Source organism: Larus michahellis, chromosome 6 (genome assembly GCF_964199755.1).
Source record: "Larus michahellis chromosome 6, bLarMic1.1, whole genome shotgun sequence".
Lineage (NCBI taxonomy): Eukaryota > Metazoa > Chordata > Aves > Charadriiformes > Laridae > Larus > Larus michahellis.
The window spans coordinates 50,987,414-51,015,360 of NC_133901.1; the positions used below are offsets into that span (position 1 = coordinate 50,987,414).

General features: G+C 51.4%; 4 protein-coding genes across 15 annotated transcripts; 2 read left to right on the forward strand and 2 right to left on the reverse strand.

Moving 5' to 3' along the window:
- Positions 1-607: 607 nt before the first annotated feature.
- LOC141744927 (cytochrome P450 2C8-like) lies at positions 608-8,911 on the forward strand. Of its 3 annotated transcripts, none has more exons than XM_074591846.1 (9): positions 608-625; positions 3,205-3,367; positions 3,866-4,015; positions 4,314-4,474; positions 4,851-5,027; positions 5,551-5,692; positions 6,122-6,309; positions 7,456-7,597; positions 8,318-8,911. In XM_074591846.1, the coding sequence occupies exons 2-9, from the start codon at positions 3,334-3,336 to the stop codon at positions 8,497-8,499; spliced, it is 1,176 nt and encodes a 391-aa protein (XP_074447947.1). In that variant the 5' UTR covers positions 608-625; positions 3,205-3,333; the 3' UTR covers positions 8,500-8,911. The 3 variants fall into 3 exon arrangements, with proteins under 3 accessions (XP_074447947.1, XP_074447946.1, XP_074447948.1); XM_074591845.1 differs by lacking the exon at positions 608-625 and adding an exon at positions 2,167-2,859; XM_074591847.1 differs by lacking the exon at positions 608-625 and adding an exon at positions 2,687-2,809.
- On the reverse strand, positions 6,383-12,818 carry LOC141744928 (zona pellucida sperm-binding protein 4-like). Of its 5 annotated transcripts, none has more exons than XM_074591852.1 (5): positions 12,613-12,818; positions 12,131-12,252; positions 11,950-12,052; positions 11,225-11,380; positions 6,383-6,542 (listed from the first exon to the last, which is right to left on the reverse strand). In XM_074591852.1, exons 1-5 carry the CDS (start codon positions 12,809-12,811, stop codon positions 6,535-6,537), a joined length of 588 nt encoding a protein of 195 aa, XP_074447953.1. In that variant the 5' UTR covers positions 12,812-12,818; the 3' UTR covers positions 6,383-6,534. The 5 variants fall into 5 exon arrangements, with proteins under 5 accessions (XP_074447953.1, XP_074447950.1, XP_074447952.1 ...); XM_074591849.1 differs by having other exon boundaries at positions 6,383-6,652; XM_074591851.1 differs by lacking the exon at positions 6,383-6,542 and adding an exon at positions 8,557-9,663.
- A 2,909-nt stretch (positions 12,819-15,727) lies between these two features.
- LOC141744896 (cytochrome P450 2C8-like) lies at positions 15,728-24,030 on the forward strand. Of its 3 annotated transcripts, none has more exons than XM_074591758.1 (9): positions 15,728-15,744; positions 18,324-18,486; positions 18,985-19,134; positions 19,433-19,593; positions 19,970-20,146; positions 20,670-20,811; positions 21,241-21,428; positions 22,575-22,716; positions 23,437-24,030. In XM_074591758.1, the coding sequence occupies exons 2-9, from the start codon at positions 18,453-18,455 to the stop codon at positions 23,616-23,618; spliced, it is 1,176 nt and encodes a 391-aa protein (XP_074447859.1). In that variant the 5' UTR covers positions 15,728-15,744; positions 18,324-18,452; the 3' UTR covers positions 23,619-24,030. The 3 variants fall into 3 exon arrangements, with proteins under 3 accessions (XP_074447859.1, XP_074447858.1, XP_074447860.1); XM_074591757.1 differs by lacking the exon at positions 15,728-15,744 and adding an exon at positions 16,571-17,978; XM_074591759.1 differs by lacking the exon at positions 15,728-15,744 and adding an exon at positions 17,808-17,928.
- LOC141744898 (zona pellucida sperm-binding protein 4-like) lies at positions 21,526-27,937 on the reverse strand. 4 transcript variants are annotated; one of them, XM_074591761.1, is made up of 5 exons: positions 27,732-27,937; positions 27,250-27,371; positions 27,069-27,171; positions 26,344-26,499; positions 21,526-21,771 (listed from the first exon to the last, which is right to left on the reverse strand). In XM_074591761.1, exons 1-5 carry the CDS (start codon positions 27,928-27,930, stop codon positions 21,740-21,742), a joined length of 612 nt encoding a protein of 203 aa, XP_074447862.1. In that variant the 5' UTR covers positions 27,931-27,937; the 3' UTR covers positions 21,526-21,739. The 4 variants fall into 4 exon arrangements, with proteins under 4 accessions (XP_074447862.1, XP_074447864.1, XP_074447863.1 ...); XM_074591763.1 differs by lacking the exon at positions 21,526-21,771 and adding an exon at positions 23,676-24,782; XM_074591762.1 differs by lacking the exon at positions 21,526-21,771 and adding an exon at positions 23,676-24,867.
- Between the last annotated feature and the right edge of the window lie 10 nt (positions 27,938-27,947).

The window sequence follows — 27,947 nt, forward strand, 5'->3', positions numbered from 1 at the left end:
ACATAGCGGCAGTGTAGGAGTAGCCCTGGCTGTAGAAAGCTCTCTAGAGCTTCTGTGGAAAGAAAAGTAAGTATTAAGCACCACCACAAAGAAGTGCTGGAAAGAGGCGCAGAAAACGCCCTGCGCATTGTGGGAGTGCCTCTGACGAGATCGCAGTGTCTGGCTTGTACTGTGCACCATATGTGGCACAAACTGGCAGTGCATGGAGGAGAGGCTCGGTCAAAACAATCCTCCACAGAAGGTGAACAGTATTTGCCGACAGCAGGGACATCCACACCAAGCTTCCCGGGGATGAGGGGTGCTGGCAGCACAGTGGGCAGGAGAGGCATTTTGCAGTGCCACCTTCTGAATCAAGGTCCAAAAAGAGAAGGCTCAGGCAGTAAGCCTTCTACACAACCATGGCAGTTTTGCTTCAAGCTTGTGCTTTAGTTTAGAAAAAAAGAGAAAAAGCTACAACACTGGCAGCCTTTTCTTTGACTATCCCCAATAGGTGCCTCCAATTAACTTAAAACCAAAGCTCCTGGTGAAGATGGAGAGGAGGGCATTTCAGCCTGGCCTTCCTGGACTTTCACGTGAACGGAGAGGACAGAGCAGTCCTGCCTACTCTTAGCATCTGCAAACAGAAGTGAGTACTCGGAAAACCCTGGAATACTACTGTGACATGAAAAGGTCTGTGTTTTCCCACAGGGACGGGTCTGAGTGACTAGTCTTATGTGTTTTCCTCCCTTGTAAACCCCCAGTGTGTCTGCCAGGGCGGTGGGAATATCTGGAATATAATGATTTTATTCTGACAAAAATGAGAAAGCTTGAAAGTATTCCCAGTTCCAGGGCTCTTGCCCAAAGTGTGTCTCAAACTGTGAGGTAGAGCTAGGAAGTAAGCCCTCGTCCCCAGGATCAACGGCACTTTACAGGGAAGGTGGCAAGGCAATGAACTCAGGCAGCAGAGAGGCCTCCTGTAGCCAAGTAAACTCCCATGAACTCCGCTTTCACCCAGAGCGACATGAACTCCCATGAACTGCCCTGGCAACATCTGAGCCGATGCAGAGGAGTTCACGTCAGCGGATAAGCAACTAGCCCAAACTTGTTGGCAATTCAGTTTTTCCACCAAAGTATCAAGTACAGGTCTTTAAGAAGTGAAATGACATTTTAAACGAACTACAGGTTTTAAGAAGTGAAATGACATTTTAAAAGAACAGCTAGCAAATTATTGCACCAATGCAAGAGAGCAAGGATGACGTAAGAACTTACGGGGAAGCTGCAGAAACTTTTGCAAAACTTCGCTAGCTCCTCTGAGTGAAGGGGAAACTCACGCTAACACGCTGCGGCACAGCAAACCCAGCACACTCCAACCAAGCACCTGGTTCACCCAGGCCCCTCGCTGATTCCCACCAAGTCCCACGTCCCCTATCCTCGCAACACCTTCCGCTCAGTGGGATGAGTCCTGTCTGCCTGCAGAAGCGTCGCAGCTCAGGAAAGACAGAGGGATATGGCCAGACTGAGCGAGCTGAGCACAGGCAGTGCCACAGCCCTGAGGGTCCTTTCTACCCGCCGTTGCCACTGCTGTTGGGACCTCGCAGGTACACAGCCCCAGAGTGGGCAGGAAGCCTCCCCAGCTCTTTTTGAAGCCCTTGCAACACACCAGACATGCTCTGCAGTCTCCCAGAGCACCTCTGGCCCTTCCAGGGGAGCAGTTCCTCATGTTGGAGTCAGACAACAACTAAACAGGGAACTCGTACGTGCCAGCTTCTAGCAGTAGCTTGGGTGCGCTGCTTGGGTCATTGCAAGTGCAAGGAGTAGTGGCCAGGTTGCACTGACCTATACCCAGCCTCTCACAAGCGCACCTCTGGCTCAGCTTGGGAAGCCATTGCCCAGAGACCCTCTCAAGAGACCCATCTCAAGATTTCTCTCTTCTCTACCTGCTTCTCTCACCCTTTCCTCTAGGAGACCTCAAACAGGTCAGAGTCCCAAGGTCTAGTCCCCTTTTCTTATGTCTTTTTCTTATCTCTCCTGGCAAATCCTTTCTCATCTATTGTGACGTCTGGAGACCTTTCTGCCCTTGCCAGACGGATATTTTATACTTTCCCCTCCTGTGAGGCCAGACATCTCTAGGGAGAGAGACCGAGGCAATTGCTGTGCATTGAGGAGAACACGTCAGTATGTTTTTTGGCACATCACACGCAGTGCGAACTCCACTGATAATGTCAGGAAGACTTCAGGAACAAGCAAGGATGGCTCACCCCACTGAGAGCTTGTACGATTAATACCAAAGAACAGAAAATGCAAACAGCACTGAAGTACTTCGAAGATACTCTCGTGACAGTGGATTTCCAGGAGCGCCTGAGTCGAAGAGTGTGCCCCTAGTGTGACCTCTTTAATAATAAACTTTAGATGAAACAAAACAAGTTTTATGAACACATTGTAAATTTCTTAACCTCAGTTGGCCTCTGCAATTGTTTGAGATAAGGTGTGTCTTTGATGGCCAATTAACACTGAGAGAAGTCCTAGTTTCATAACACAGGGCAGTCAAACAAATGATTGACTACTAATATTGACTGACTCAGCCACGTGATCCAAAACCTGCTGTTGAGGTAACATAGCCAGCATAGCTAACATAGCCCTTCGGTATATAGGCTCGGGCTCCGGCAGCCAGAGTCACTCCCTCCTGAGCCACAGAAGCAAATGGAGCTCCTGGGAGCAGCCACTGTTGTCCTCCTGGTTTGCATTGCTTGCCTGCTCTCCATCACAGCATGGAGAGGGAGGTCTGGAAAGGGGAAGATGCCTCCGGGACCAGCTCCCCTTCCCATCCTAGGTAACTTGCTGCAGGTGAAACCAAAGGACTTGGCCACAACCCTCCAGAAGGTGAGGCCACTTTCTTCTTCTCTCTTACTTTCTTCTGTGGGCAAGAAGTGTGTGGGACCTGTGCGTGGGGACAGTCTGTGACCATAGCTTGATAAGCAGCTATCCCAGAGGAGCAGAAAAGCCATGAGGATCTCAGCTGCTCCCCCGCACTGCTGTTGTCATTGTTGCACAGGGCCTGATAGCTGGGAACCCTCTCCACACCTATATTTGTCAGGAGAGGACGAAAACTTGACGTTGCTGGTCTGTGAGGCTGCACCGCCTGCCGTGGGATGCAGCAGCAAGGCCACTTTTCAACTCCTCCTCCCGCTCTGCTCCATGGCCATCTTCTGTCTTGCATTTTGACAGCTCAGTGAAGAGTATGGACCAGTGTTCACAGTGCACCTGGGCTCTGACCCAGTGGTGGTGCTGCACGGACATGATGTGGTGAAAGAAGCCTTGGTTGATCGCGCGGACGAGTTTGCTGCCAGAGGACACATGCCAATAGGAGACAGGGCGAACAACGGATTAGGTATGTTTGCTGAGTGAGCTCCTTCTGAGGAGAAGGGAAGGGCTGAGCATTCATTTGGCAGATCAGGGCTGGAATGTACCACGCAGGAGGGAGGACTGTGGAGAGTGGGTGGGTCCTACCTGGAGAAGGGAAGGCAGAGTGGGCTGTAATTGCTGCCTTTTATCACCCAAAGCGGGTAGTAGAGAAATGGAGTCAGATTGATCTTAGTGATGTGCAGTGAAAGGGCAAGCGGCAACAGCCCCCAGCTGCAGCAAGGGGAATTATGTGCAGATACGAGTGATGAATTGTTCACAAGGAGGTTGGGCATGTGGTGGAGAAGGCCAAAAGCAGGCAGGTGGACTACAGTACCTCCATAGAGTGTCTCCAAACCACAGTACTCTATGACACTACCGTGACAGTGCTCTCCCAGGGACAGGATTCGCTCTCGCTGTGAGCCTCTGTTCATCTCACACCCAGCACACCCAAGCCAGGTCTTTGCTCTTCCTTCTTCCTCTGCAGGGATTATTTTTAGCAACAACCAGGAGTGGTTACAAGTCCGTCGGTTTGCTCTCAGCACTCTGCGCAACTTTGGAATGGGGAAGAGGAGCATTGAAGAGAGGATCCAGGAGGAATCTGAGCACTTGCTAGAAGAGATCAACAAAACAAAGGGTATGCTACAGTTTCAATATAGCTTATGTTTGCAAGAAAAAGGACTGTACTAAGGGAGACCCATGTCTTTAGCATAGAATAGAATTAGCACGTGCTTTGGCCATGCACCAGCTGCCCCCCGTTACAGAGCAGTAAATAATTCCGTGATCACATACTGTTCTTTTTGGGGACCCTTCTGTGTCGTTCAGAGACTCTGTTCTGGTATTTCCACTAACAACCAGAGCCCAGGTTACCCACAGTAGCCATGAGTAGCCATAGTTGGTTTTCTTTATGGTTTGTAACTTTTCTGAAATCCCAGGAACGCCTTTTGACCCAACCTTCATGCTGAGCTGTGCTGTCTCCAACATCATATGCTCCATTGTCTTTGGGAGACGATATGACTATAAAGACAAGAAGTTCCTGGCCCTGATGAATAACATGAACAACATCTTTGAGATGATGAACTCCTACTGGGGACAGGTACAATCCAGTAGGCATTTTAGTGTGTCAACATTCTCCTAGGGGAGCAGGGAGCCTTCCTCCCAGTGAAGTCCCATCTCAGTTTTCTAAGTAGGACCCCGTCAGTGCTTTGCTGCACAGGAGGGAATTCATTCAAGAGCAAGACGCACCCTCACCAATGGAGAGCTGAGGGTGCTTCCCCCTGGTCCTGACGCCCTTCTTCTCTGCCTAAGGTTCCTACCACTAAGCAAGCCCCTACTGCCCTGTCAGACTGCCCAGCCTCACCGCCCTTCTGCTTGTCTCAGTTGAGAGGGTTGTGAACTTCCTAGGCTTTTTGGTAATATCAAAGGATGGGGCAATGGTCATGCTAGGGACCCTCCTGTTTCTTTCTTTCCAGCTCTACCAGATGTTCTCAAATATCCTGGATTACTTGCCTGGCCCACACAACAAAATATTCACAGAATTTGATGCTCTAAAAGCCTTTGTGGCAGAGGAGGTGAAGATACACCAAGCCACCCTAGATCCCAGCTCCCCTCAGGATTTCATTGATTGCTTCCTCACCAAAATGCAGGAGGTAAGGAGACAGCGTACAGCCCCAGCTCATCCCCAACACACCTACACTGAGCCCCTTCCCTCTCCTAAGTAACACAGGCATTGGGATGATCCCTTCCCAGGCAGCTAGGCTGTGCAGTGGGAAGGCACCAGCAATACCCCAGATATTGCCTGTGCTAGAGCTTATAGCTCTGGGTCTGCACACTCACCAGCCCCTACCTGCACCTTCTTGGACAGCAAGACCTTCATCTGCTCTCACTGAAACACAGGGATGTGTGCAGTCTGGTCTTGCAGTTCTTCCACTGGAAAGCAGTTAGCACAGCAAGGGCAGACATGCAGCTACGTACCATTTGGTGCACAGCTTGAAAGAAGGCCGCGCTGGTGTTGAGCTTACTGCACAAAGAGAGCATTGCAATGTCCCAGGTGGCTGCTGCAGCTTAGCAGAGAAATGCAAGAGCTCTGGGTGAGAAAGAAGGCCTGGGATGACACAAGAAAGGGCCACTTTTCTCAGCCCAGCCAGAGAAACAGCCCAGCCTTTTCCCTAGGAGAAAGAGCACCCCAATTCCAGTTTCCACATGAAGAACCTGATAACCAGCACCTTCGACTTGTTCATTGCCGGGACTGAGACAACTAGCACGACTGTAAGATATGGGCTTCTGCTTCTTCTCAAATACCCGAAGATACAAGGTACCAGTCTGTGACCTCTTCCTCTCTAGCTGTTCCCCTGGGCTGGGCACGCGTCTAGCACCGTATCCTTCTCCCAACTTTCCTCCTCTCTCTCGCACATTTTACCCAAATGGGCAAAGTCCTTGCACTGTCATTCCCCAGGGTAGGCATTAGAGATCCCTCAGCTTCACTGGCATCATCATCAGCTGCACTCCCCTCACAGCCAAGGACTTGACTGTGTGTCTTTACCGCCCAGTACTCCTATTTAGTCAAGTCACTGGGAGGACATTCTTTGCATGGGCCGCAGTGGAACTGTGTTCTCGTCGACACCAAAACCAACATCAGTGCTCCTGTCACCTGTGATGTGTGATTTGTGGGCAGCTTAGGGCAACCTGTTTAGGTAGGTTTGGTTTTATTTACCCATTTTATGGTTTGTGCTTCTCATGACAGAGAAAGTTCAAGAAGAGATTGACCGGGTAGTAGGACGATCACGAAAACCTTGCGTGGCTGACCGGACCCAGATGCCCTACACAGATGCGGTGGTCCATGAAATCCAGCGCTTCATCTCCCTCGTCCCCCTGAGTGTCCCTCGCGCTGTGACCAAAGACCTCTGCTTCAGAGAGTATGTCATTCCCAAGGTTAGTGGGCAAGGTCCCTCAAGTTCGGCAGCACTTTTGCTCTTAGGCTGGCAGTTACAAGCCAGAAGCTAGAAGTGCAGTGGCCTGACCTAGTATCACCCAGCCCTTCAGGAAGGTGTTATCCTCAGGCTCCTGTAGCTCACTTGCAGCCCCTTGCTGCCACTCCGTGGGCCAAGACTGGAACAGTAGCTCTGCCCAACACCTTTGCTCACTTGCTCCGCAGCTTTATCCATCTGCAGAAACACGGTGGGTTCACAAAAAAAACAGAGCAGTGACTCCTCACACAAAAGGCAGCAAAGCCATGGAACTGCTCACCACCCTCCAGGAGAGCCTGTGCGCATGCCTGGAAGCAAAGTCAGTTGGTGGTTATTGAGCACAGAAAACCCCAGAGCCACAAAGTGCTGAAGACTACGTTTGCAATCAAGGGAACGAGCAAAACCTCTTTGCCTGTTTTTACACACTTCTTGAGGCAGTCACTGCTGGCCATTGCCAGAGGCAGGCTGATGGGCTACAGCAACCCATGGCCTGGCCTGTCGCAGCAGCGCTCGTTGCTCTTCTGGCTGACTGTGTACAGCAGGGGAACAGCAGCACACAGGCTGTTGGCCTTTTAATTTTCAGCTGTCTGTGTAAAATCAAAAGGCAGGACCCAGGGACCTGCTCAGCTTCTAGCAGATGGCTCTTGTGTCATCACTGTTGGATTACTTATCTCACACCCCCACCAATGGCTGGTCAGGAAGAGGGAAGGAAGAGGACTGTGGCAGAAGAAATTTGTCAGGAGACGGGAAAGCAACCTTTTGCTTTTCGGGGCTCACAGAAAAGAAGGAACATCTACAAGTTCATTAGGGTGAAACACTGAGAAAGAGGAAGAATTAGGTGGGGTGTCCCCAGATGACTAGAGCAAAGTGAGGATAAATGGTCCGAAAGTGAGAGGGAGCATTCAGGAAGATCAGCCAACAATTGTCCCTGCTGTCCCATCTAGCAGGCTCTCCCTAAAGCTGCCTCCCCAAAGGCAAGGTCCCCAAAAGGAAACCAAAGGCACTAGTAGGACTGTGCTGGGATGCTCAGTCTTAACTTGGCAGGCAGTCGGATTAAGTGACCTAACTCACCTCCCCTTCATATTCTGCTCTTCTCCTTGTGTTATCTCAGGGCACCACAATCTTTCCTGTCCTCACTTCTGTCCTCCACGACAGTAAAGAGTTTCCAAACCCAAATGAGTTCAACCCTGGACACTTCTTGAACGAGAACGGCACCTTTAGGAAGAGCGAGTTCTTCATGCCCTTCTCAGCAGGTAAAGCACTGGCTTTCTCTCTCTTCCTCTCCCTGTCGCCGTCGTCCTCCTCCCCCTCTGGGGACCATTCTGCCTTTCCCTATAACACACGCTCCCTCTTCCCAGCGTGGTCCCACCGGTGCTTCCATAGGGCTCACTGCTCTCTGGATAACCCCTCCCTGCTGCTCCATTCCCCAGCTGCACCTCCCATCGTGTTCAGGCCTGGAGGCTTCTCAAACCTCCTACTGGGAGTTGCCGATGTAATGATGTGAATGGGATCTATTGACGCTTTCTAAAAAACCTGTCACCTTCCGACACAACCACCAAAGTCATCCTTAACCATCCTCTCTTTCCGTGGTAGTTGCACTTTTCCCAGCACCTCTTAAGTACCTCTCGGGCTACACGCAACCACTCACCTACCAATAGCCCCTACCCTCTGTTTTCTCATCTGTGCTTCATGTGCCCTTACTCTCTCTCACCTTGCCCTCTGCAACGCCCCCTCTATGCTCAAGACTTCTTCTGCTCTTGTTCTTCCTTCACACACCCAACCAAACTGCCAAGGGTGGGCGTCCATCTTTCTCCAACAAACTATTCTCTTGCAAACGTCCTTAGTAATCCCGACAGTCGTCTCACTGCTGGAGCTGTATCTGGTAAATAAAGCTGCCTAACATACCTGCTTAGTACAAACTCTTGTCTACTTGGCAACACCTGTCGAGCACTATTTGCTGTTTTCACTTCCAGGGAAGCGAATATGCCCCGGAGAGAGCCTGGCACGCATGGAGATATTCCTACTCATGGCCATCATCTTGCAGAACTTTACCTTGAAGCCTGTCGTTGACCCCCAGGAACTCAGCATAACCCCAACACTGAGTGGGACAACCAACGTACCTCCTGCCTACCAGCTCTGTGCTGTCCCCCGCTAAAAAGCACAGAAACTCTTTCCACGGTATCCTGAGCCTGGCTACTCCTTTTACATCTGCCTTACTAAAACCAATGGCAGAAGCATTGGCGCACCTCCCTAAGGCTTCCAGGAAGACAGCCCAAACACAGGTGCACAGAGTAGGCACCTTCAAAGCCTCCTGGAACTGCTCTACCACATCCCAGGGAGGCCCTGGGTGACATTGCAACCTGTTGCACTGATGCTCTCTCTGTGCGCTCCTTGAGTGCAATGGCTGCATCAAATAGCTGATTTTCTCACACACACAGCTCCCATGGCTGCCCACGACCTGCTTCTCCTGCAGCATGTGTCCCACCAAGAGCAGCATGCTTTGCAGATGGTTAGCGCTGCACGTGTGTACATTAATGACCCAATAAAGAAAAATCTTTTTATGATTATTTGAGCCATTATTTCCTTTGGGTTGGGGCAGCACCCCATCCGCCCCATGGTGGGTAAGGAACAGCTGAGAATGACGGGAAGTTGCCATCACAGGGGGTAAGTTCTGCAGCTGGAGTTGTATTCTCTTGCCACTTTTCTTGGGCATATCACTTCATCTCCCTTATGGTCTGGACTCCTTCTGCTAAATGAAAAGAGTGCATCCCTGTCTTTGCAGGCTGTTGGGAGAAGCTCAGCCACCTGAGCCATGGGGACTGCAAACAACTCTCTGGCTGCTCTTTCCTACCATCAGAATCACTGCGAGGATTTAGATGTTATTTATTAAAATGAATGAACTTAAATTTAGGAGGACAGCAAAACCAACTCTCCCAGAGACCTTGGGTATTCCAGGGGAATCTCATTTAGCTTCTGCATCTCAGAGGCGTCACTGCAAACAAGTTCTTCCCCTCTCCAAAGTCTCTTTTGTCCTGTCCTCTGTAGAATTTCATGTACGCACAAAGAGAAAACTCTCTTCTTCATAAACTGCAACCGCGCGACCCCTGGTTTCCAGGAAAAGGATCGTGTCTGTTATCTCTAGTCACAGCCCCTACTCGGTGCTTTTCCTTCAGTGACAGGGTGGATGGTTTTCATAAATGGATTCCACCACAGGTGGCTCTCCTCTGGGCTTATTTGTCCTCACGGGCTTTGCTTGTGTTTGGATGTCTGGTTTGCAGCGCTTGTCTTGATCTTCATTTACGTAGGTATTTCTTGTCCCCTGCATCATGGTCATATAAAAGTCCCAGAGGTAAAATACAATTCCTGTGATGGTAGTCACAAGGTACTCGGAGACCTTGTGAGTACTGCAGAGAATACAATATGCAGTAGTTTCCACCTCTCTTTGGAAACGTTTGGTGGTATTTTGAGTAAAATATCATATTTGCTCACATCCCAGGTTCATCCCTCCTTCTCCCTCCATTTTTGCCCACGCAGGATGCAGCTTTAATGCCTGTGTACTCTAAAACAATGGCAAACCATTGCTGGCCTCTCATCTAGGATTGCCTCAAATGGACAGAGGTGCAACCAGAAAGAGCAGTCACGTAGGATCCCCAGGCAAGCATGGGGAGAGACCTTACCATGAGCTCTTGTATTAGTTTTGTGTGGCAAGGTGTTGGTAGCAGGGGGGCTATAGGGGTGGCTCCTGTGAGAAGCTGCTAGAAGCTTCCCCTACATCCGATAGAGCCCATGCCAGCTGGCTCCAACATGGACCCGCCAGTAGCCAAGGTCGAGCCCATCAGTGACGGTGGTAGCACCTCTGGGATAACATATTTAAGAAGGGGGGAAAAAAACAGCCCAGCAACTGCAGCTGGAGAGAGGAGTGAGAATATGTGAGAGAAACAGCTCTGCAGATGCCAAGGTCAGTGAAGAAGGAGGGGAGGAGGTGCTCCAGGCGCTGTAGCAGGGATTCCCCTGCAGCCCGTGGTGAAGACCATGGTGAGGCAGGCTGTCGCCCTTGCAGACCATGGAGGTTCATGGTGGAGCACATATCCACCTGCAGCCTGTGGAAGACCCCACGCTGGAGCAGGCGGATGCCCAAAGGAGGCTGTGACCCTGTGGGAAAGCCCACGCTAGAGCAGGCACCTGGCAGGAGCTGTGGCCCCATGGGGAGAGGAGCCCATGCTGGAGCAGGTTTGCTGGCAGGACTTGTGACCGTGTGGGGGACCCACACTGCAACGGTCTGTTCCTGAAGGGCTGCAGCCCGTAAAAGGGACCCATGCTTGGATGGGACCCCGTGCTGGAGCAGGGGAAGAGTGTGAGGAGTCCTCCCCGTGAGGAGAGAGGGGCGACAGAGACAACATGGGATGGACTGACCACAACCCCCATTCCCCATCCCCCTGTGTTGCGCGGGGAGAGTAGGTAGAGAATTTGGGCATGAAGTTAAGCCTGGGAAGAAAGGAGGGGTGGGGGGAAGGTGCTTTAAGATTTGGATTTATTTCTCATTATCCTACTCTGATTTGAATGGTAATAAATTTAACTAATTTCCCCAAGGTGAGTCTGTTCTGCCTGTGATGGTAATTGGTGAATGATCTTTACCTCAACCCATGAGTCTTTAGTTATACTTTCTCTCCCCTGTCCAGTGCAGAGGGGGGGTGATAGAGCAGCTTTGCTGGGCCCCTGGTGTCCAGCCAGGGTCAACCCACCACAGCTCTGTAGGGCTACCCTTGAAGCCAGTCCTGCATTTAGGAACGCACTCAGCAGCACCGGTACACACCAATACTGCTCTACCAGGGAAGTAAGGAATCCCAGTTCACGGCTCCTCCAGGAGGAGGCACGCTTACCTGTGTTACCAAAGTAACAAGGCTTCACCCTGTCCCTAGGGTCATAGCAGCAGCCTCGCTCTTCACAGTCTCCCTGGCTGATAGGCAAGGAGGCACACAGCAGCCGGTCTTGGCTGAGGACAGCAGAACAGACACCACTGCTTGGAGCATCCAGGGCTGGAAGAAACAGCAGGAGTTTGCAGCTAAGGCACAAGGAGCAGGGGGGTAAAGACACAGAGGACACTGCTGGCAGATGTCTTGGTGACTCTGCATGCAAATCGAGGGAAGTTAGACTCAAGTGAGGGTGAAACACACAGCCTGGAGCTGGCACGGAAGCCGGCTTAGAAGGGACCTGCATTCCCTGGAACAGAGACTCCCCCTGAAGCCACTCACAAGAGACTAGACTGTATGGGATCTGTCAAGATAAAGTATTCCGCATCAACTCTGGTAGTTTGGAAAAATCATTGTACCCAATCTCCAGCTCAGTCCCTGAACTTGCAGGGATCGATGCAGTCAGAACATGTCTAGGAAACATAAGGAACATTCACCTGCTGACCCTGCAGAGGAGGCACAAGCCCTCAGCAAGTTGGTGGCTCTTCTGTCTGAAACCCTTCTCCAGGGAGTCTTCTGCACAGCAGTAAGTCCCTCTGCCCAGCCCCAGACTGACTAGGAACAGACATCCAAAAGGAAGGGCACTCATCACCACAAGATACAAGCGGGACTTCCTAATGAGCTGTCAGTCTTACCAGGAAGGTCCACAGGGCACCTGAGCAGCTTCTCTTCATGAAGAACCTTTTGTCCAGCATCGTCTGTTCCTTCAAGCCCAACCAGCATGAGGTAATTGCCATCCTAGGGGAGAGCCACACCAGTCAGGGCAGCCAGAGCAGCAGTAGCCACAGTCCCAGCAGAACCCCTAAGGTCACTCACCCATTCAAAGACATAACAGCCAGTATAGGAGACCAATACTTTCCTGGAGCCATCTGGAGTCCCAGATACCAAGAGCCCACACTCAGAGTCATTCTGCAGAACGTGTGCCTCCCCCTCGGTATCTAGGGAAAGAGGAGACAGCAGCAGAGGTTTCAGCATCCCACGTTGAAGACGGGGTCCGCTACAATCCTACCCTTCTGTCGGAAAAAAGGCCCTAGCCAGTATTAGGGTCTGGGCCAGCAGGGGTGTGTGAGGCAAGAGCCAAGACCCAGCAGCCAAGACCATCTAGATCGAGGCACGGCACGCCACCAAAGCCCGTGACTGCTAGGTCATACAAACAGCCCCCTGGTTACACAAGATGCACTGAAGCCGTTAGACAACACTTCACATCAAAGCTGCCCCTTTCTCCTCATTCCAGGCATACACCTGCACTGTGCCAAAATACAGCAATAAGAAAGCCTCTTGACACCACCCTCACTTACCCCAAGTAGTCAGCACAAAGGAAGCGTTCCCTTCCCAGCCTGGAGGTAAGGTGAACTGCAGGCTTTCTTGGCCACAAACCAGCAGGGTGGGATCAGAAAAAACACTACCCTGAGCCCCCACAACCCAAACAAGGGGACCAAGAAAGCCCCAGAAGAGCACAGCTCCAAATGCAGCCCTAGACTGCCCTGCAACACCCATCCTGCTCTCTTGCTAAGCACCATAAAGCAGCTGCTCTCAGCCTAGCCTTTTAAATTGCAGAGCCAGCTGGGACCAGAAATTCCCAAAGTGTCCAGGTGGACCCAGCCCAGCAGTTTAACACCTTCCATTGCTCTCACCTGGCTCTGAACCCGGCGCAATCTGCTTGCACCCTTTGAAGGTGTGCAAGCAGGAGCTGCGCTTATGTCAAGAGACGAGCCTGCATTCATATCACTAAGCTGAGAGGAACTCCTCTGTGCAATTTACTGTCCAGCCCCAGGAGGGTCTTCAAACCCTTTTTTCTCACCCCGAGTTCTTCCCGCTGCTGGCCCATGCAGGAGATCCACCAGCTTTTCCCCATGTACCCTACTGCTGCTCTAATTGCTCATTACATGGCATGAGTGCAAGAAGCTGCGTGACAACGCTCTTTTGCTCTTTTAAAGGAGCCGCCGCTTCAAATGCCGGACATGGGGTGCCAACATAGAAGCACAGAAATAGCCCTCCACATGAAATCTGTGGAAAACTGTGGCGCTCGGGCAGGCTTTGCACCCCTAAAAGGAGGTGATTCCCCTTAAACGGTCCTGGCTGTGGACTACAGCCCCGTTTGCAGTCCAGGGCTGTTCCGGGCATGGCTGCTAGGTGGCAGGACCATGTGCTCTGTGGGACACCCACCCCCAAAGGCTGGCCAAGTGGGCTGACAGGATGGGCCTGAGACACAGGTAAGGGGAGCCTCTGTAATCCCAGAGAAAGCCTCTGCCTGCCAGCACCCATCGCCTGCCTGTACCTGCAGCGTGTCTCACGTAGAGCCTTCTCTCTCCCTCGCCACACATCAGGCTACAGCACCCACGCTGAGTAAAAGCCTTATTTCCATATGGGAAGGCCATCTTTCCATACAGATGTTTCTGTATTCACGCAATGGAGGCGTGGATGTCTTCACGCTGCTGCAGGGGTGGCACGCACATAGTTGGTGCGTGCGTTTTTGTGCCCTGCTTTTTGCAGCAGCAGCGCTGGCATAGCCTGTGCCGCGTGTTCTTTTGTAATCTGCTTATTTCTTTGGGACTAGATCATCCCTAGATCGTCTAATCTTGACCCTTAATAACGCACTGCCGTTGGTAGCCACCCACACTCCTGCTCTCAGCAGACCCTCCGGACGGCTGCCCAGCCCCACGCAGCAGGCAGCGTGCCCACCCCTCCAGCCAGCCCTCAGCAGCAGGCATGGGTCGTAGCTGAGTCCAAGGGAGGTGTTTCCTTTGCTCTTCCACCTTAGCCCACAGCCCGTCGCTCCTCTACAGCAGCACAGGATGCCGTGATCCCAGCCGGCCAGCCGGGTGAAGAACGTCACTGTGCCTGCCCTGCGCGCTGCTTCTTTCATGTACCAACCAGGAGAGCTGTTCCACAAAGTACAAGACCTTTCCCGCTGCTCTGCCCGGCAGAGACTGAAGCAAATGGATCTCGACAGGCTGCCTGCGTGGCTGCTGTTTGAGCCGCGCTCACGAACCAAATGGGCTGGTCCCAGCGCCTGCCTGGGCACCGGGCAGCCACAGTGGAGAGGAACCTGGGGAAAACATTTGGACTTTGGCAGGGAGGGAGGCTTCATCTCTGTAGACGCTTGTGCCAGGACAGCTTGCCCAAATCTCACAGCCACCGTGTGACTGCTGAATGCTTCACTTCACTGCATTATCTGCTGATAAATGGGTAAAAAATAACAAATAAATGAAGCACTTTGGAGCTATAGAGATAGCTTTCATTACACTTTAACCCACCAATACTTTGTTTATGCTCATAGGAAAAATTATCTACAGGTACGTGAAGAATAACTCTCTGTGAAACAACACTGGGAACGCTGTAGATCCCCCAGGCAATACCTGTGCTGAGAACGGTTTCAGGTAAGTGCCCTTTCCTAATTTCGACGCGCAGACACTTGACAGCTGTGTTGGAGGACGTGGAGATGGGAGGTGATGAAAATGAGCCTGAAATTCACGGAAACGAGATGCTTTGTTCAGAAGAAGTTGGGATAGGCAGCGGAAAGCAGCTTGGCTGAGAGGAAACAGGCAGGTCTCTCTTCCTCGCAAATCTCTTCCTCATCCATTTAATAGTTCTCACGCAGTACAGTGACCCAGCTGTAAGCACCAGTTTAGCTAGCACTCAAGACCACCACAAACAGGACGACGCAGAAGATGAAGGTAGGGCAGGCAAAAAATCTCTGTAGGCCACTAGCCTGAAGCTGACCCCAGCAAGCTAAAATCTTCCTGGGATATCCATCAGGAGAATCCTCTCCTCCTAACAATTTTGAGCCTGGAGACTGGGACAGACATAGCAGCAGTGTAGGAGTAGCCCTGGCTGTAGAAAGCTCTCTAGAGCTTCTGTGGAAAGAAAAGTAAGTATTAAGCACCACCACAAAGAAGTGCTGGAAAGAGGCGCAGAAAACGCCCTGCGCATTGTGGGAGTGCCTCTGACGAGATCGCAGTGTCTGGCTTGTACTGTGCACCATATGTGGCACAAACTGGCAGTGCATGGAGGAGAGGCTCGGTCAAAACAATCCTCCACAGAAGGTGAACAGTATTTGCCGACAGCAGGGACATCCACACCAAGCTTCCCGGGGATGAGGGGTGCTGGCAGCACAGTGGGCAGGAGAGGCATTTTGCAGTGCCACCTTCTGAATCAAGGTCCAAAAAGAGAAGGCTCAGGCAGTAAGCCTTCTACACAACCATGGCAGTTTTGCTTCAAGCTTGTGCTTTAGTTTAGAAAAAAAGAGAAAAAGCTACAACACTGGCAGCCTTTTCTTTGACTATCCCCAATAGGTGCCTCCAATTAACTTAAAACCAAAGCTCCTGGTGAAGATGGAGAGGAGGGCATTTCAGCCTGGCCTTCCTGGACTTTCACGTGAACGGAGAGGACAGAGCAGTCCTGCCTACTCTTAGCATCTGCAAACAGAAGTGAGTACTCGGAAAACCCTGGAATACTACTGTGACATGAAAAGGTCTGTGTTTTCCCACAGGGACGGGTCTGAGTGACTAGTCTTATGTGTTTTCCTCCCTTGTAAACCCCCAGTGTGTCTGCCAGGGCGGTGGGAATATCTGGAATATAATGATTTTATTCTGACAAAAATGAGAAAGCTTGAAAGTATTCCCAGTTCCAGGGCTCTTGCCCAAAGTGTGTCTCAAACTGTGAGGTAGAGCTAGGAAGTAAGCCCTCGTCCCCAGGATCAACGGCACTTTACAGGGAAGGTGGCAAGGCAATGAACTCAGGCAGCAGAGAGGCCTCCTGTAGCCAAGTAAACTCCCATGAACTCCGCTTTCACCCAGAGCGACATGAACTCCCATGAACTGCCCTGGCAACATCTGAGCCGATGCAGAGGAGTTCACGTCAGCGGATAGGCAACTAGCCCAAACCTGTTGGCAATTCAGTTTTTCCACCAAAGTATCAAGTACAGGTCTTTAAGAAGTGAAATGACATTTTAAACGAACTACAGGTTTTAAGAAGTGAAATGACATTTAAAAAGAACAGCTAGCAAATTATTGCACCAATGCAAGAGAGCAAGGATGACGTAAGAACTTACGGGGAAGCTGCAGAAACTTTTGCAAAACTTCGCTAGCTCCTTTGAGTGAAGGGGAAACTCACGCTAACACGCTGCGGCACAGCAAACCCAGCACACTCCAACCAAGCACCTGGTTCACCCAGGCCCCTCGCTGATTCCCACCAAGTCCCACGTCCCCTATCCTCGCAACACCTTCCGCTCAGTGGGATGAGTCCTGTCTGCCTGCAGAAGCGTCGCAGCTCAGGAAAGACAGAGGGATATGGCCAGACTGAGCGAGCTGAGCACAGGCAGTGCCACAGCCCTGAGGGTCCTTTCTACCCGCCGTTGCCACTGCTGTTGGGACCTCGCAGGTACACAGCCCCAGAGTGGGCAGGAAGCCTCCCCAGCTCTTTTTGAAGCCCTTGCAACACACCAGACATGCTCTGCAGTCTCCCAGAGCACCTCTGGCCCTTCCAGGGGAGCAGTTCCTCATGTTGGAGTCAGACAACAACTAAACAGGGAACTCGTACGTGCCAGCTTCTAGCAGTAGCTTGGGTGCGCTGCTTGGGTCATTGCAAGTGCAAGGAGTAGTGGCCAGGTTGCACTGACCTATACCCAGCCTCTCACAAGCGCACCTCTGGCTCAGCTTGGGAAGCCATTGCCCAGAGACCCTCTCAAGAGACCCATCTCAAGATTTCTCTCTTCTCTACCTGCTTCTCTCACCCTTTCCTCTAGGAGACCTCAAACAGGTCAGAGTCCCAAGGTCTAGTCCCCTTTTCTTATGTCTTTTTCTTATCTCTCCCGGCAAATCCTTTCTCATCTATTGTGACGTCTGGAGACCTTTCTGCCCTTGCCAGACGGATATTTTATACTTTCCCCTCCTGTGAGGCCAGACATCTCTAGGGAGAGAGACCGAGGCAATTGCTGTGCATTGAGGAGAACACGTCAGTATGTTTTTTGGCACATCACACGCAGTGCGAACTCCACTGATAATGTCAGGAAGACTTCAGGAACAAGCAAGGATGGCTCACCCCACTGAGAGCTTGTACGATTAATACCAAAGAACAGAAAATGCAAACAGCACTGAAGTACTTCGAAGATACTCTCGTGACAGTGGATTTCCAGGAGCGCCTGAGTCGAAGAGTGTGCCCCTAGTGTGACCTCTTTAATAATAAACTTTAGATGAAACAAAACAAGTTTTATGAACACATTGTAAATTTCTTAACCTCAGTTGGCCTCTGCAATTGTTTGAGATAAGGTGTGTCTTTGATGGCCAATTAACACTGAGAGAAGTCCTAGTTTCATAACACAGGGCAGTCAAACAAATGATTGACTACTAATATTGACTGACTCAGCCACGTGATCCAAAACCTGCTGTTGAGGTAACATAGCCAGCATAGCTAACATAGCCCTTCGGTATATAGGCTCGGGCTCCGGCAGCCAGAGTCACTCCCTCCTGAGCCACAGAAGCAAATGGAGCTCCTGGGAGCAGCCACTGTTGTCCTCCTGGTTTGCATTGCTTGCCTGCTCTCCATCACAGCATGGAGAGGGAGGTCTGGAAAGGGGAAGATGCCTCCGGGACCAGCTCCCCTTCCCATCCTAGGTAACTTGCTGCAGGTGAAACCAAAGGACTTGGCCACAACCCTCCAGAAGGTGAGGCCACTTTCTTCTTCTCTCTTACTTTCTTCTGTGGGCAAGAAGTGTGTGGGACCTGTGCGTGGGGACAGTCTGTGACCATAGCTTGATAAGCAGCTATCCCAGAGGAGCAGAAAAGCCATGAGGATCTCAGCTGCTCCCCCGCACTGCTGTTGTCATTGTTGCACAGGGCCTGATAGCTGGGAACCCTCTCCACACCTATATTTGTCAGGAGAGGACGAAAACTTGACGTTGCTGGTCTGTGAGGCTGCACCGCCTGCCGTGGGATGCAGCAGCAAGGCCACTTTTCAACTCCTCCTCCCGCTCTGCTCCATGGCCATCTTCTGTCTTGCATTTTGACAGCTCAGTGAAGAGTATGGACCAGTGTTCACAGTGCACCTGGGCTCTGACCCAGTGGTGGTGCTGCACGGACATGATGTGGTGAAAGAAGCCTTGGTTGATCGCGCGGACGAGTTTGCTGCCAGAGGACACATGCCAATAGGAGACAGGGCGAACAACGGATTAGGTATGTTTGCTGAGTGAGCTCCTTCTGAGGAGAAGGGAAGGGCTGAGCATTCATTTGGCAGATCAGGGCTGGAATGTACCACGCAGGAGGGAGGACTGTGGAGAGTGGGTGGGTCCTACCTGGAGAAGGGAAGGCAGAGTGGGCTGTAATTGCTGCCTTTCATCACCCAAAGCGGGTAGTAGAGAAATGGAGTCAGATTGATCTTAGTGATGTGCAGTGAAAGGGCAAGCGGCAACAGCCCCCAGCTGCAGCAAGGGGAATTATGTGCAGATACGAGCGATGAATTGTTCACAAGGAGGTTGGGCATGTGGTGGAGAAGGCCAAAAGCAGGCAGGTGGACTACAGTACCTCCATAGAGTGTCTCCAAACCACAGTACTCTATGACACTACCGTGACAGTGCTCTCCCAGGGACAGGATTCGCTCTCACTGTGAGCCTCTGTTCATCTCACACCCAGCACACCCAAGCCAGGTCTTTGCTCTTCCTTCTTCCTCTGCAGGGATTATTTTTAGCAACAACCAGGAGTGGTTACAAGTCCGTCGGTTTGCTCTCAGCACTCTGCGCAACTTTGGAATGGGGAAGAGGAGCATTGAAGAGAGGATCCAGGAGGAATCTGAGCACTTGCTAGAAGAGATCAACAAAACAAAGGGTATGCTACAGTTTCAATATAGCTTATGTTTGCAAGAAAAAGGACTGTACTAAGGGAGACCCATGTCTTTAGCATAGAATAGAATTAGCACGTGCTTTGTCCATGCACCAGCTGCCCCTCGTTACAGAGCAGTAAATAATTCCGTGATCACATACTGTTCTTTTTGGGGACCCTTCTGTGTCGTTCAGAGACTCTGTTCTGGTATTTCCACTAACAGCCAGAGCCCAGGTTACCCACAGTAGCCATGAGTAGCCATAGTTGGTTTTCTTTATGGTTTGTAACTTTTCTGAAATCCCAGGAACGCCTTTTGACCCAACCTTCACGCTGAGCTGTGCTGTCTCCAACATCATATGCTCCATTGTCTTTGGGAGACGATATGACTATAAAGACAAGAAGTTCCTGGCCCTGATGAATAACATGAACAACATCTTTGAGATGTCGAACTCCTACTGGGGACAGGTACAATCCAGTAGGCATTTTAGTGTGTCAACATTCTCCTAGGGGAGCAGGGAGCCTTCCTCCCAGTGAAGTCCCATCTCAGTTTTCTAAGTAGGACCCCGTCAGTGCTCTGCTGCACAGGAGGGAATTCATTCAAGAGCAAGACGCAGCCTCACCAATGGAGAGCTGAGGGTGCTTCCCCCTAGTCCTGACACCCTTCTTCTCTGCCTAAGGTTCCTACCACTAAGCAAGCCCCTACTGCCCTGTCAGACTGCCCAGCCTCACCGCCCTTCTGCTTGTCTCAGTTGAGAGGGTTGTGAACTTCCTAGGCTTTTTGGTAATATCAAAGGATGGGGCAATGGTCATGCTAGGGACCCTCCTGTTTCTTTCTTTCCAGCTCTACCAGATGTTCTCAAATATCCTGGATTACTTGCCTGGCCCACACAACAAAATATTCACAGAATTTGATGCTCTAAAAGCCTTTGTGGCAGAGGAGGTGAAGATACACCAAGCCACCCTAGATCCCAGCTCCCCTCAGGATTTCATTGATTGCTTCCTCACCAAAATGCAGGAGGTAAGGAGACAGCGTACAGCCCCAGCTCATCCCCAACACACCTACACTGAGCCCCTTCCCTCTCCTAAGTAACACAGGCATTGGGATGATCCCTTCCCAGGCAGCTAGGCTGTGCAGTGGGAAGGCACCAGCAATACCCCAGATATTGCCTGTGCTAGAGCTTATAGCTCTGGGTCTGCACACTCACCAGCCCCTACCTGCACCTTCTTGGACAGCAAGACCTTCATCTGCTCTCACTGAAACACAGGGATGTGTGCAGTCTGGTCTTGCAGTTCTTCCACTGGAAAGCAGTTAGCACAGCAAGGGCAGACATGCAGCTACGTACCATTTGGTGCACAGCTTGAAAGAAGGCCGCGCTGGTGTTGAGCTTACTGCACAAAGAGAGCATTGCAATGTCCCAGGTGGCTGCTGCAGCTTAGCAGAGAAATGCAAGAGCTCTGGGTGAGAAAGAAGGCCTGGGATGACACAAGAAAGGGCCACTTTTCTCAGCCCAGCCAGAGAAACAGCCCAGCCTTTTCCCTAGGAGAAAGAGCACCCCAATTCCAGTTTCCACATGAAGAACCTGATAACCAGCACCTTCGACTTGTTCATTGCCGGGACTGAGACAACTAGCACGACTGTAAGATATGGGCTTCTGCTTCTTCTCAAATACCCGAAGATACAAGGTACCAGTCTGTGACCTCTTCCTCTCTAGCTGTTCCCCTGGGCTGGGCACGCGTCTAGCACCGTATCCTTCTCCCAACTTTCCTCCTCTCTCTCGCACATTTTACCCAAATGGGCAAAGTCCTTGCACTGTCATTCCCCAGGGTAGGCATTAGAGATCCCTCAGCTTCACTGGCATCATCATCAGCTGCACTCCCTTCACAGCCAAGGACTTGACTGTGTGTCTTTACCGCCCAGTACTCCTATTTAGTCAAGTCACTGGGAGGACATTCTTTGCATGGGCCGCAGTGGAACTGTGTTCTAGTCGACACCAAAACCAACATCAGTGCTCCTGTCACCTGTGATGTGTGATTTGTGGGCAGCTTAGGGCAACCTGTTTAGGTAGGTTTGGTTTTATTTACCCATTTTATGGTTTGTGCTTCTCATGACAGAGAAAGTTCAAGAAGAGATTGACCGGGTAGTAGGACGATCACGAAAACCTTGCGTGGCTGACCGGACCCAGATGCCCTACACAGATGCGGTGGTCCATGAAATCCAGCGCTTCATCTCCCTCGTCCCCCTGAGTGTCCCTCGCGCTGTGACCAAAGACCTCTGCTTCAGAGAGTATGTCATTCCCAAGGTTAGTGGGCAAGTTCCCTCAAGTTCGGCAGCACTTTTGCTCTTAGGCTGGCAGTTACAAGCCAGAAGCTAGAAGTGCAGCGGCCTGACCTAGTATCACCCAGCCCTTCAGGAAGGTGTTATCCTCAGGCTCCTGTAGCTCACTTGCAGCCCCTTGCTGCCACTCCGTGGGCCAAGACTGGAACAGTAGCTCTGCCCAACACCTTTGCTCACTTGCTCCGCAGCTTTATCCATCTGCAGAAACACGGTGGGTTCACAAAAAAAACAGAGCAGTGACTCCTCACACAAAAGGCAGCAAAGCCATGGAACTGCTCACCACCCTCCAGGAGAGCCTGTGCGCATGCCTGGAAGCAAAGTCAGTTGGTGGTTATTGAGCACAGAAAACCCCAGAGCCACAAAGTGCTGAAGACTACGTTTGCAATCAAGGGAACGAGCAAAACCTCTTTGCCTGTTTTTACACACTTCTTGAGGCAGTCACTGCTGGCCATTGCCAGAGGCAGGCTGATGGGCTACAGCAACCCATGGCCTGGCCTGTCGCAGCAGCGCTCGTTGCTCTTCTGGCTGACTGTGTACAGCAGGGGAACAGCAGCACACAGGCTGTTGGCCTTTTAATTTTCAGCTGTCTGTGTAAAATCAAAAGGCAGGACCCAGGGACCTGCTCAGCTTCTAGCAGATGGCTCTTGTGTCATCACTGTTGGATTACTTATCTCACACCCCCACCAATGGCTGGTCAGGAAGAGGGAAGGAAGAGGACTGTGGCAGAAGAAATTTGTTAGGAGACGGGAAAGCAACCTTTTGCTTTTCGGGGCTCACAGAAAAGAAGGAACATCTACAAGTTCATTAGGGTGAAACACTGAGAAAGAGGAAGAATTAGGTGGGGTGTCCCCAGATGACTAGAGCAAAGTGAGGATAAATGGTCCGAAAGTGAGAGGGAGCATTCAGGAAGATCAGCCAACAATTGTCCCTGCTGTCCCATCTAGCAGGCTCTCCCTAAAGCTGCCTCCCCAAAGGCAAGGTCCCCAAAAGGAAACCAAAGGCACTAGTAGGACTGTGCTGGGATGCTCAGTCTTAACTTGGCAGGCAGTCGGATTAAGTGACCTAACTCACCTCCCCTTCATATTCTGCTCTTCTCCTTGTGTTATCTCAGGGCACCACAATCTTTCCTGTCCTCACTTCTGTCCTCCACGACAGTAAAGAGTTTCCAAACCCAAATGAGTTCAACCCTGGACACTTCTTGAACGAGAACGGCACCTTTAGGAAGAGCGAGTTCTTCATGCCCTTCTCAGCAGGTAAAGCACTGGCTTTCTCTCTCTTCCTCTCCCTGTCGCCGTCGTCCTCCTCCCCCTCTGGGGACCATTCTGCCTTTCCCTATAACACACGCTCCCTCTTCCCAGCGTGGTCCCACCGGTGCTTCCATAGGGCTCACTGCTCTCTGGATAACCCCTCCCTGATGCTCCATTCCCCAGCTGCACCTCCCATCGTGTTCAGGCCTGGAGGCTTCTCAAACCTCCTACTGGGAGTTGCCGATGTAATGATGTGAATGGGATCTATTGACGCTTTCTAAAAAACCTGTCACCTTCCGACACAACCACCAAAGTCATCCTTAACCATCCTCTCTTTCCGTGGTAGTTGCACTTTTCCCAGCACCTCTTAAGTACCTCTCGGGCTACACGCAACCACTCACCTACCAATAGCCCCTACCCTCTGTTTTCTCATCTGTGCTTCATGTGCCCTTACTCTCTCTCACCTTGCCCTCTGCGACGCCCCCTCTATGCTCAAGACTTCTTCTGCTCTTGTTCTTCCTTCACACACCCAACCAAACTGCCAAGGGTGGGCGTCCATCTTTCTCCAACAAACTATTCTCTTGCAAACGTCCTTAGTAATCCCGACAGTCGTCTCACTGCTGGAGCTGTATCTGGTAAATAAAGCTGCCTAACATACCTGCTTAGTACAAACTCTTGTCTACTTGGCAACACCCGTCGAGCACTATTTGCTGTTTTCACTTCCAGGGAAGCGAATATGCCCCGGAGAGAGCCTGGCACGCATGGAGATATTCCTACTCATGGCCATCATCTTGCAGAACTTTACCTTGAAGCCTGTCGTTGACCCCCAGGAACTCAGCATAACCCCAACACTGAGTGGGACAACCAACGTACCTCCTGCCTACCAGCTCTGTGCTGTCCCCCGCTAAAAAGCACAGAAACTCTTTCCACGGTATCCTGAGCCTGGCTACTCCTTTTACATCTGCCTTACTAAAACCAATGGCAGAAGCATTGGCGCACCTCCCTAAGGCTTCCAGGAAGACAGCCCAAACACAGGTGCACAGAGTAGGCACCTTCAAAGCCTCCTGGAACTGCTCTACCACATCCCAGGGAGGCCCTGGGTGACATTGCAACCTGTTGCACTGATGCTCTCTCTGTGCGCTCCTTGAGTGCAATGGCTGCATCAAATAGCTGATTTTCTCACACACACAGCTCCCATGGCTGCCCACGACCTGCTTCTCCTGCAGCATGTGTCCCACCAAGAGCAGCATGCTTTGCAGATGGTTAGCGCTGCACGTGTGTACATTAATGACCCAATAAAGAAAAATCTTTTTATGATTATTTGAGCCATTATTTCCTTTGGGTTGGGGCAGCACCCCATCCGCCCCATGGTGGGTAAGGAACAGCTGAGAATGACGGGAAGTTGCCATCACAGGGGGTAAGTTCTGCAGCTGGAGTTGTATTCTCTTGCCACTTTTCTTGGGCATATCACTTCATCTCCCTTATGGTCTGGACTCCTTCTGCTAAATGAAAAGAGTGCATCCCTGTCTTTGCAGGCTGTTGGGAGAAGCTCAGCCACCTGAGCCATGGGGACTGCAAACAACTCTCTGGCTGCTCTTTCCTACCATCAGAATCACTGCGAGGATTTAGATGTTATTTATTAAAATGAATGAACTTAAATTTAGGAGGACAGCAAAACCAACTCTCCCAGAGACCTTGGGTATTCCAGGGGAATCTCATTTAGCTTCTGCATCTCAGAGGCGTCACTGCAAACAAGTTCTTCCCCTCTCCAAAGTCTCTTTTGTCCTGTCCTCTGTAGAATTTCATGTACGCACAAAGAGAAAACTCTCTTCTTCATAAACTGCAACCGCGCGACCCCTGGTTTCCAGGAAAAGGATCGTGTCTGTTATCTCTAGTCACAGCCCCTACTCGGTGCTTTTCCTTCAGTGACAGGGTGGATGGTTTTCATAAATGGATTCCACCACAGGTGGCTCTCCTCTGGGCTTATTTGTCCTCACGGGCTTTGCTTGTGTTTGGATGTCTGGTTTGCAGCGCTTGTCTTGATCTTCATTTACGTAGGTATTTCTTGTCCCCTGCATCATGGTCATATAAAAGTCCCAGAGGTAAAATACAATTCCTGTGATGGTAGTCACAAGGTACTCGGAGACCTTGTGAGTACTGCAGAGAATACAATATGCAGTAGTTTCCACCTCTCTTTGGAAACGTTTGGTGGTATTTTGAGTAAAATATCATATTTGCTCACATCCCAGGTTCATCCCTCCTTCTCCCTCCATTTTTGCCCACGCAGGATGCAGCTTTAATGCCTGTGTACTCTAAAACAATGGCAAACCATTGCTGGCCTCTCATCTAGGATTGCCTCAAATGGACAGAGGTGCAACCAGAAAGAGCAGTCACGTAGGATCCCCAGGCAAGCATGGGGAGAGACCTTACCATGAGCTCTTGTATTAGTTTTGTGTGGCAAGGTGTTGGTAGCAGGGGGGCTATAGGGGTGGCTCCTGTGAGAAGCTGCTAGAAGCTTCCCCTACATCCGATAGAGCCCATGCCAGCTGGCTCCAACATGGACCCGCCAGTAGCCAAGGTCGAGCCCATCAGTGACGGTGGTAGCACCTCTGGGATAACATATTTAAGAAGGGGGGAAAAAAACAGCCCAGCAACTGCAGCTGGAGAGAGGAGTGAGAATATGTGAGAGAAACAGCTCTGCAGATGCCAAGGTCAGTGAAGAAGGAGGGGAGGAGGTGCTCCAGGCGCTGTAGCAGGGATTCCCCTGCAGCCCGTGGTGAAGACCATGGTGAGGCAGGCTGTCGCCCTTGCAGACCATGGAGGTTCATGGTGGAGCACATATCCACCTGCAGCCTGTGGAAGACCCCACGCTGGAGCAGGCGGATGCCCAAAGGAGGCTGTGACCCTGTGGGAAAGCCCACGCTAGAGCAGGCACCTGGCAGGAGCTGTGGCCCCATGGGGAGAGGAGCCCATGCTGGAGCAGGTTTGCTGGCAGGACTTGTGACCGTGTGGGGGACCCACACTGCAACGGTCTGTTCCTGAAGGGCTGCAGCCCGTAAAAGGGACCCATGCTTGGATGGGACCCCGTGCTGGAGCAGGGGAAGAGTGTGAGGAGTCCTCCCCGTGAGGAGAGAGGGGCGACAGAGACAACATGGGATGGACTGACCACAACCCCCATTCCCCATCCCCCTGTGTTGCGCGGGGAGAGTAGGTAGAGAATTTGGGCATGAAGTTAAGCCTGGGAAGAAAGGAGGGGTGGGGGGAAGGTGCTTTAAGATTTGGATTTATTTCTCATTATCCTACTCTGATTTGAATGGTAATAAATTTAACTAATTTCCCCAAGGTGAGTCTGTTCTGCCTGTGATGGTAATTGGTGAATGATCTTTACCTCAACCCATGAGTCTTTAGTTATACTTTCTCTCCCCTGTCCAGTGCAGAGGGGGGGTGATAGAGCAGCTTTGCTGGGCCCCTGGTGTCCAGCCAGGGTCAACCCACCACAGCTCTGTAGGGCTACCCTTGAAGCCAGTCCTGCATTTAGGAACGCACTCAGCAGCACCGGTACACACCAATACTGCTCTACCAGGGAAGTAAGGAATCCCAGTTCACGGCTCCTCCAGGAGGAGGCACGCTTACCTGTGTTACCAAAGTAACAAGGCTTCACCCTGTCCCTAGGGTCATAGCAGCAGCCTCGCTCTTCACAGTCTCCCTGGCTGATAGGCAAGGAGGCACACAGCAGCCGGTCTTGGCTGAGGACAGCAGAACAGACACCACTGCTTGGAGCATCCAGGGCTGGAAGAAACAGCAGGAGTTTGCAGCTAAGGCACAAGGAGCAGGGGGGTAAAGACACAGAGGACACTGCTGGCAGATGTCTTGGTGACTCTGCATGCAAATCGAGGGAAGTTAGACTCAAGTGAGGGTGAAACACACAGCCTGGAGCTGGCACGGAAGCCGGCTTAGAAGGGACCTGCATTCCCTGGAACAGAGACTCCCCCTGAAGCCACTCACAAGAGACTAGACTGTATGGGATCTGTCAAGATAAAGTATTCCGCATCAACTCTGGTAGTTTGGAAAAATCATTGTACCCAATCTCCAGCTCAGTCCCTGAACTTGCAGGGATCGATGCAGTCAGAACATGTCTAGGAAACATAAGGAACATTCACCTGCTGACCCTGCAGAGGAGGCACAAGCCCTCAGCAAGTTGGTGGCTCTTCTGTCTGAAACCCTTCTCCAGGGAGTCTCCTGCACAGCAGTAAGTCCCTCTGCCCAGCCCCAGACTGACTAGGAACAGACATCCAAAAGGAAGGGCACTCATCACCACAAGATACAAGCGGGACTTCCTAATGAGCTGTCAGTCTTACCAGGAAGGTCCACAGGGCACCTGAGCAGCTTCTCTTCATGAAGAACCTTTTGTCCAGCATCGTCTGTTCCTTCAAGCCCAACCAGCATGAGGTAATTGCCATCCTAGGGGAGAGCCACACCAGTCAGGGCAGCCAGAGCAGCAGTAGCCACAGTCCCAGCAGAACCCCTAAGGTCACTCACCCATTCAAAGACATAACAGCCAGTATAGGAGACCAATACTTTCCTGGAGCCATCTGGAGTCCCAGATACCAAGAGCCCACACTCAGAGTCATTCTGCAGAACGTGTGCCTCCCCCTCGGTATCTAGGGAAAGAGGAGACAGCAGCAGAGGTTTCAGCATCCCACGTTGAAGACGGGGTCCGCTACAATCCTACCCTTCTGTCGGAAAAAAGGCCCTAGCCAGTATTAGGGTCTGGGCCAGCAGGGGTGTGTGAGGGAAGAGCCAAGACCCAGCAGCCAAGACCATCTAGATCGAGGCACGGCACGCCACCAAAGCCCGTGACTGCTAGGTCATACAAACAGCCCCCTGGTTACACAAGATGCACTGAAGCCGTTAGACAACACTTCACATCAAAGCTGCCCCTTTCTCCTCATTCCAGGCATACACCTGCACTGTGCCAAAATACAGCAATAAGAAAGCCTCTTGACACCACCCTCACTTACCCCAAGTAGTCAGCACAAAGGAAGCGTTCCCTTCCCAGCCTGGAGGTAAGGTGAACTGCAGGCTTTCTTGGCCACAAACCAGCAGGGTGGGATCAGAAAAAACACTACCCTGAGCCCCCACAACCCAAACAAGGGGACCAAGAAAGCCCCAGAAGAGCACAGCTCCAAATGCAGCCCTAGACTGCCCTGCAACACCCATCCTGCTCTCTTGCTAAG

Bases quoted from the DNA above. Each gene is read 5' to 3' on its own strand.
- LOC141744898 (XM_074591760.1), bottom strand. From the start codon at position 27,930: ATGGGTGTTGCAGGGCAGTCTAGGGCTGCATTTGGAGCTGTGCTCTTC. The intron at 27,372-27,731 runs GTAAGTGAGGGT...CTCTTTCCCTAG, and splicing joins CTTTGTGCTGACTACTTGGG to ATACCGAGGGGGAGGCACAC. The intron at 25,616-26,343 runs GTAAGCGTGCCT...GCTTTCCCACAG, and splicing joins TTGTTACTTTGGTAACACAG to GGTCACAGCCTCCTTTGGGC.
- LOC141744927 (XM_074591845.1), top strand. From the start codon at position 2,680: ATGGAGCTCCTGGGAGCAGCCACTGTTGTCCTCCTGGTTTGCATTGCT. The intron at 6,310-7,455 runs GTTAGTGGGCAA...GTGTTATCTCAG, and splicing joins GAGAGTATGTCATTCCCAAG to GGCACCACAATCTTTCCTGT. The intron at 7,598-8,317 runs GTAAAGCACTGG...TTTCACTTCCAG, and splicing joins CTTCATGCCCTTCTCAGCAG to GGAAGCGAATATGCCCCGGA.
- LOC141744896 (XM_074591757.1), top strand. From the start codon at position 17,799: ATGGAGCTCCTGGGAGCAGCCACTGTTGTCCTCCTGGTTTGCATTGCT. The intron at 19,135-19,432 runs GTATGCTACAGT...CTGAAATCCCAG, and splicing joins AGAGATCAACAAAACAAAGG to GAACGCCTTTTGACCCAACC. The intron at 20,147-20,669 runs GTAAGGAGACAG...CCTTTTCCCTAG, and splicing joins TCCTCACCAAAATGCAGGAG to GAGAAAGAGCACCCCAATTC.
- LOC141744928 (XM_074591848.1), bottom strand. From the start codon at position 12,811: ATGGGTGTTGCAGGGCAGTCTAGGGCTGCATTTGGAGCTGTGCTCTTC. The intron at 12,253-12,612 runs GTAAGTGAGGGT...CTCTTTCCCTAG, and splicing joins CTTTGTGCTGACTACTTGGG to ATACCGAGGGGGAGGCACAC. The intron at 10,497-11,224 runs GTAAGCGTGCCT...GCTTTCCCACAG, and splicing joins TTGTTACTTTGGTAACACAG to GGTCACAGCCTCCTTTGGGC.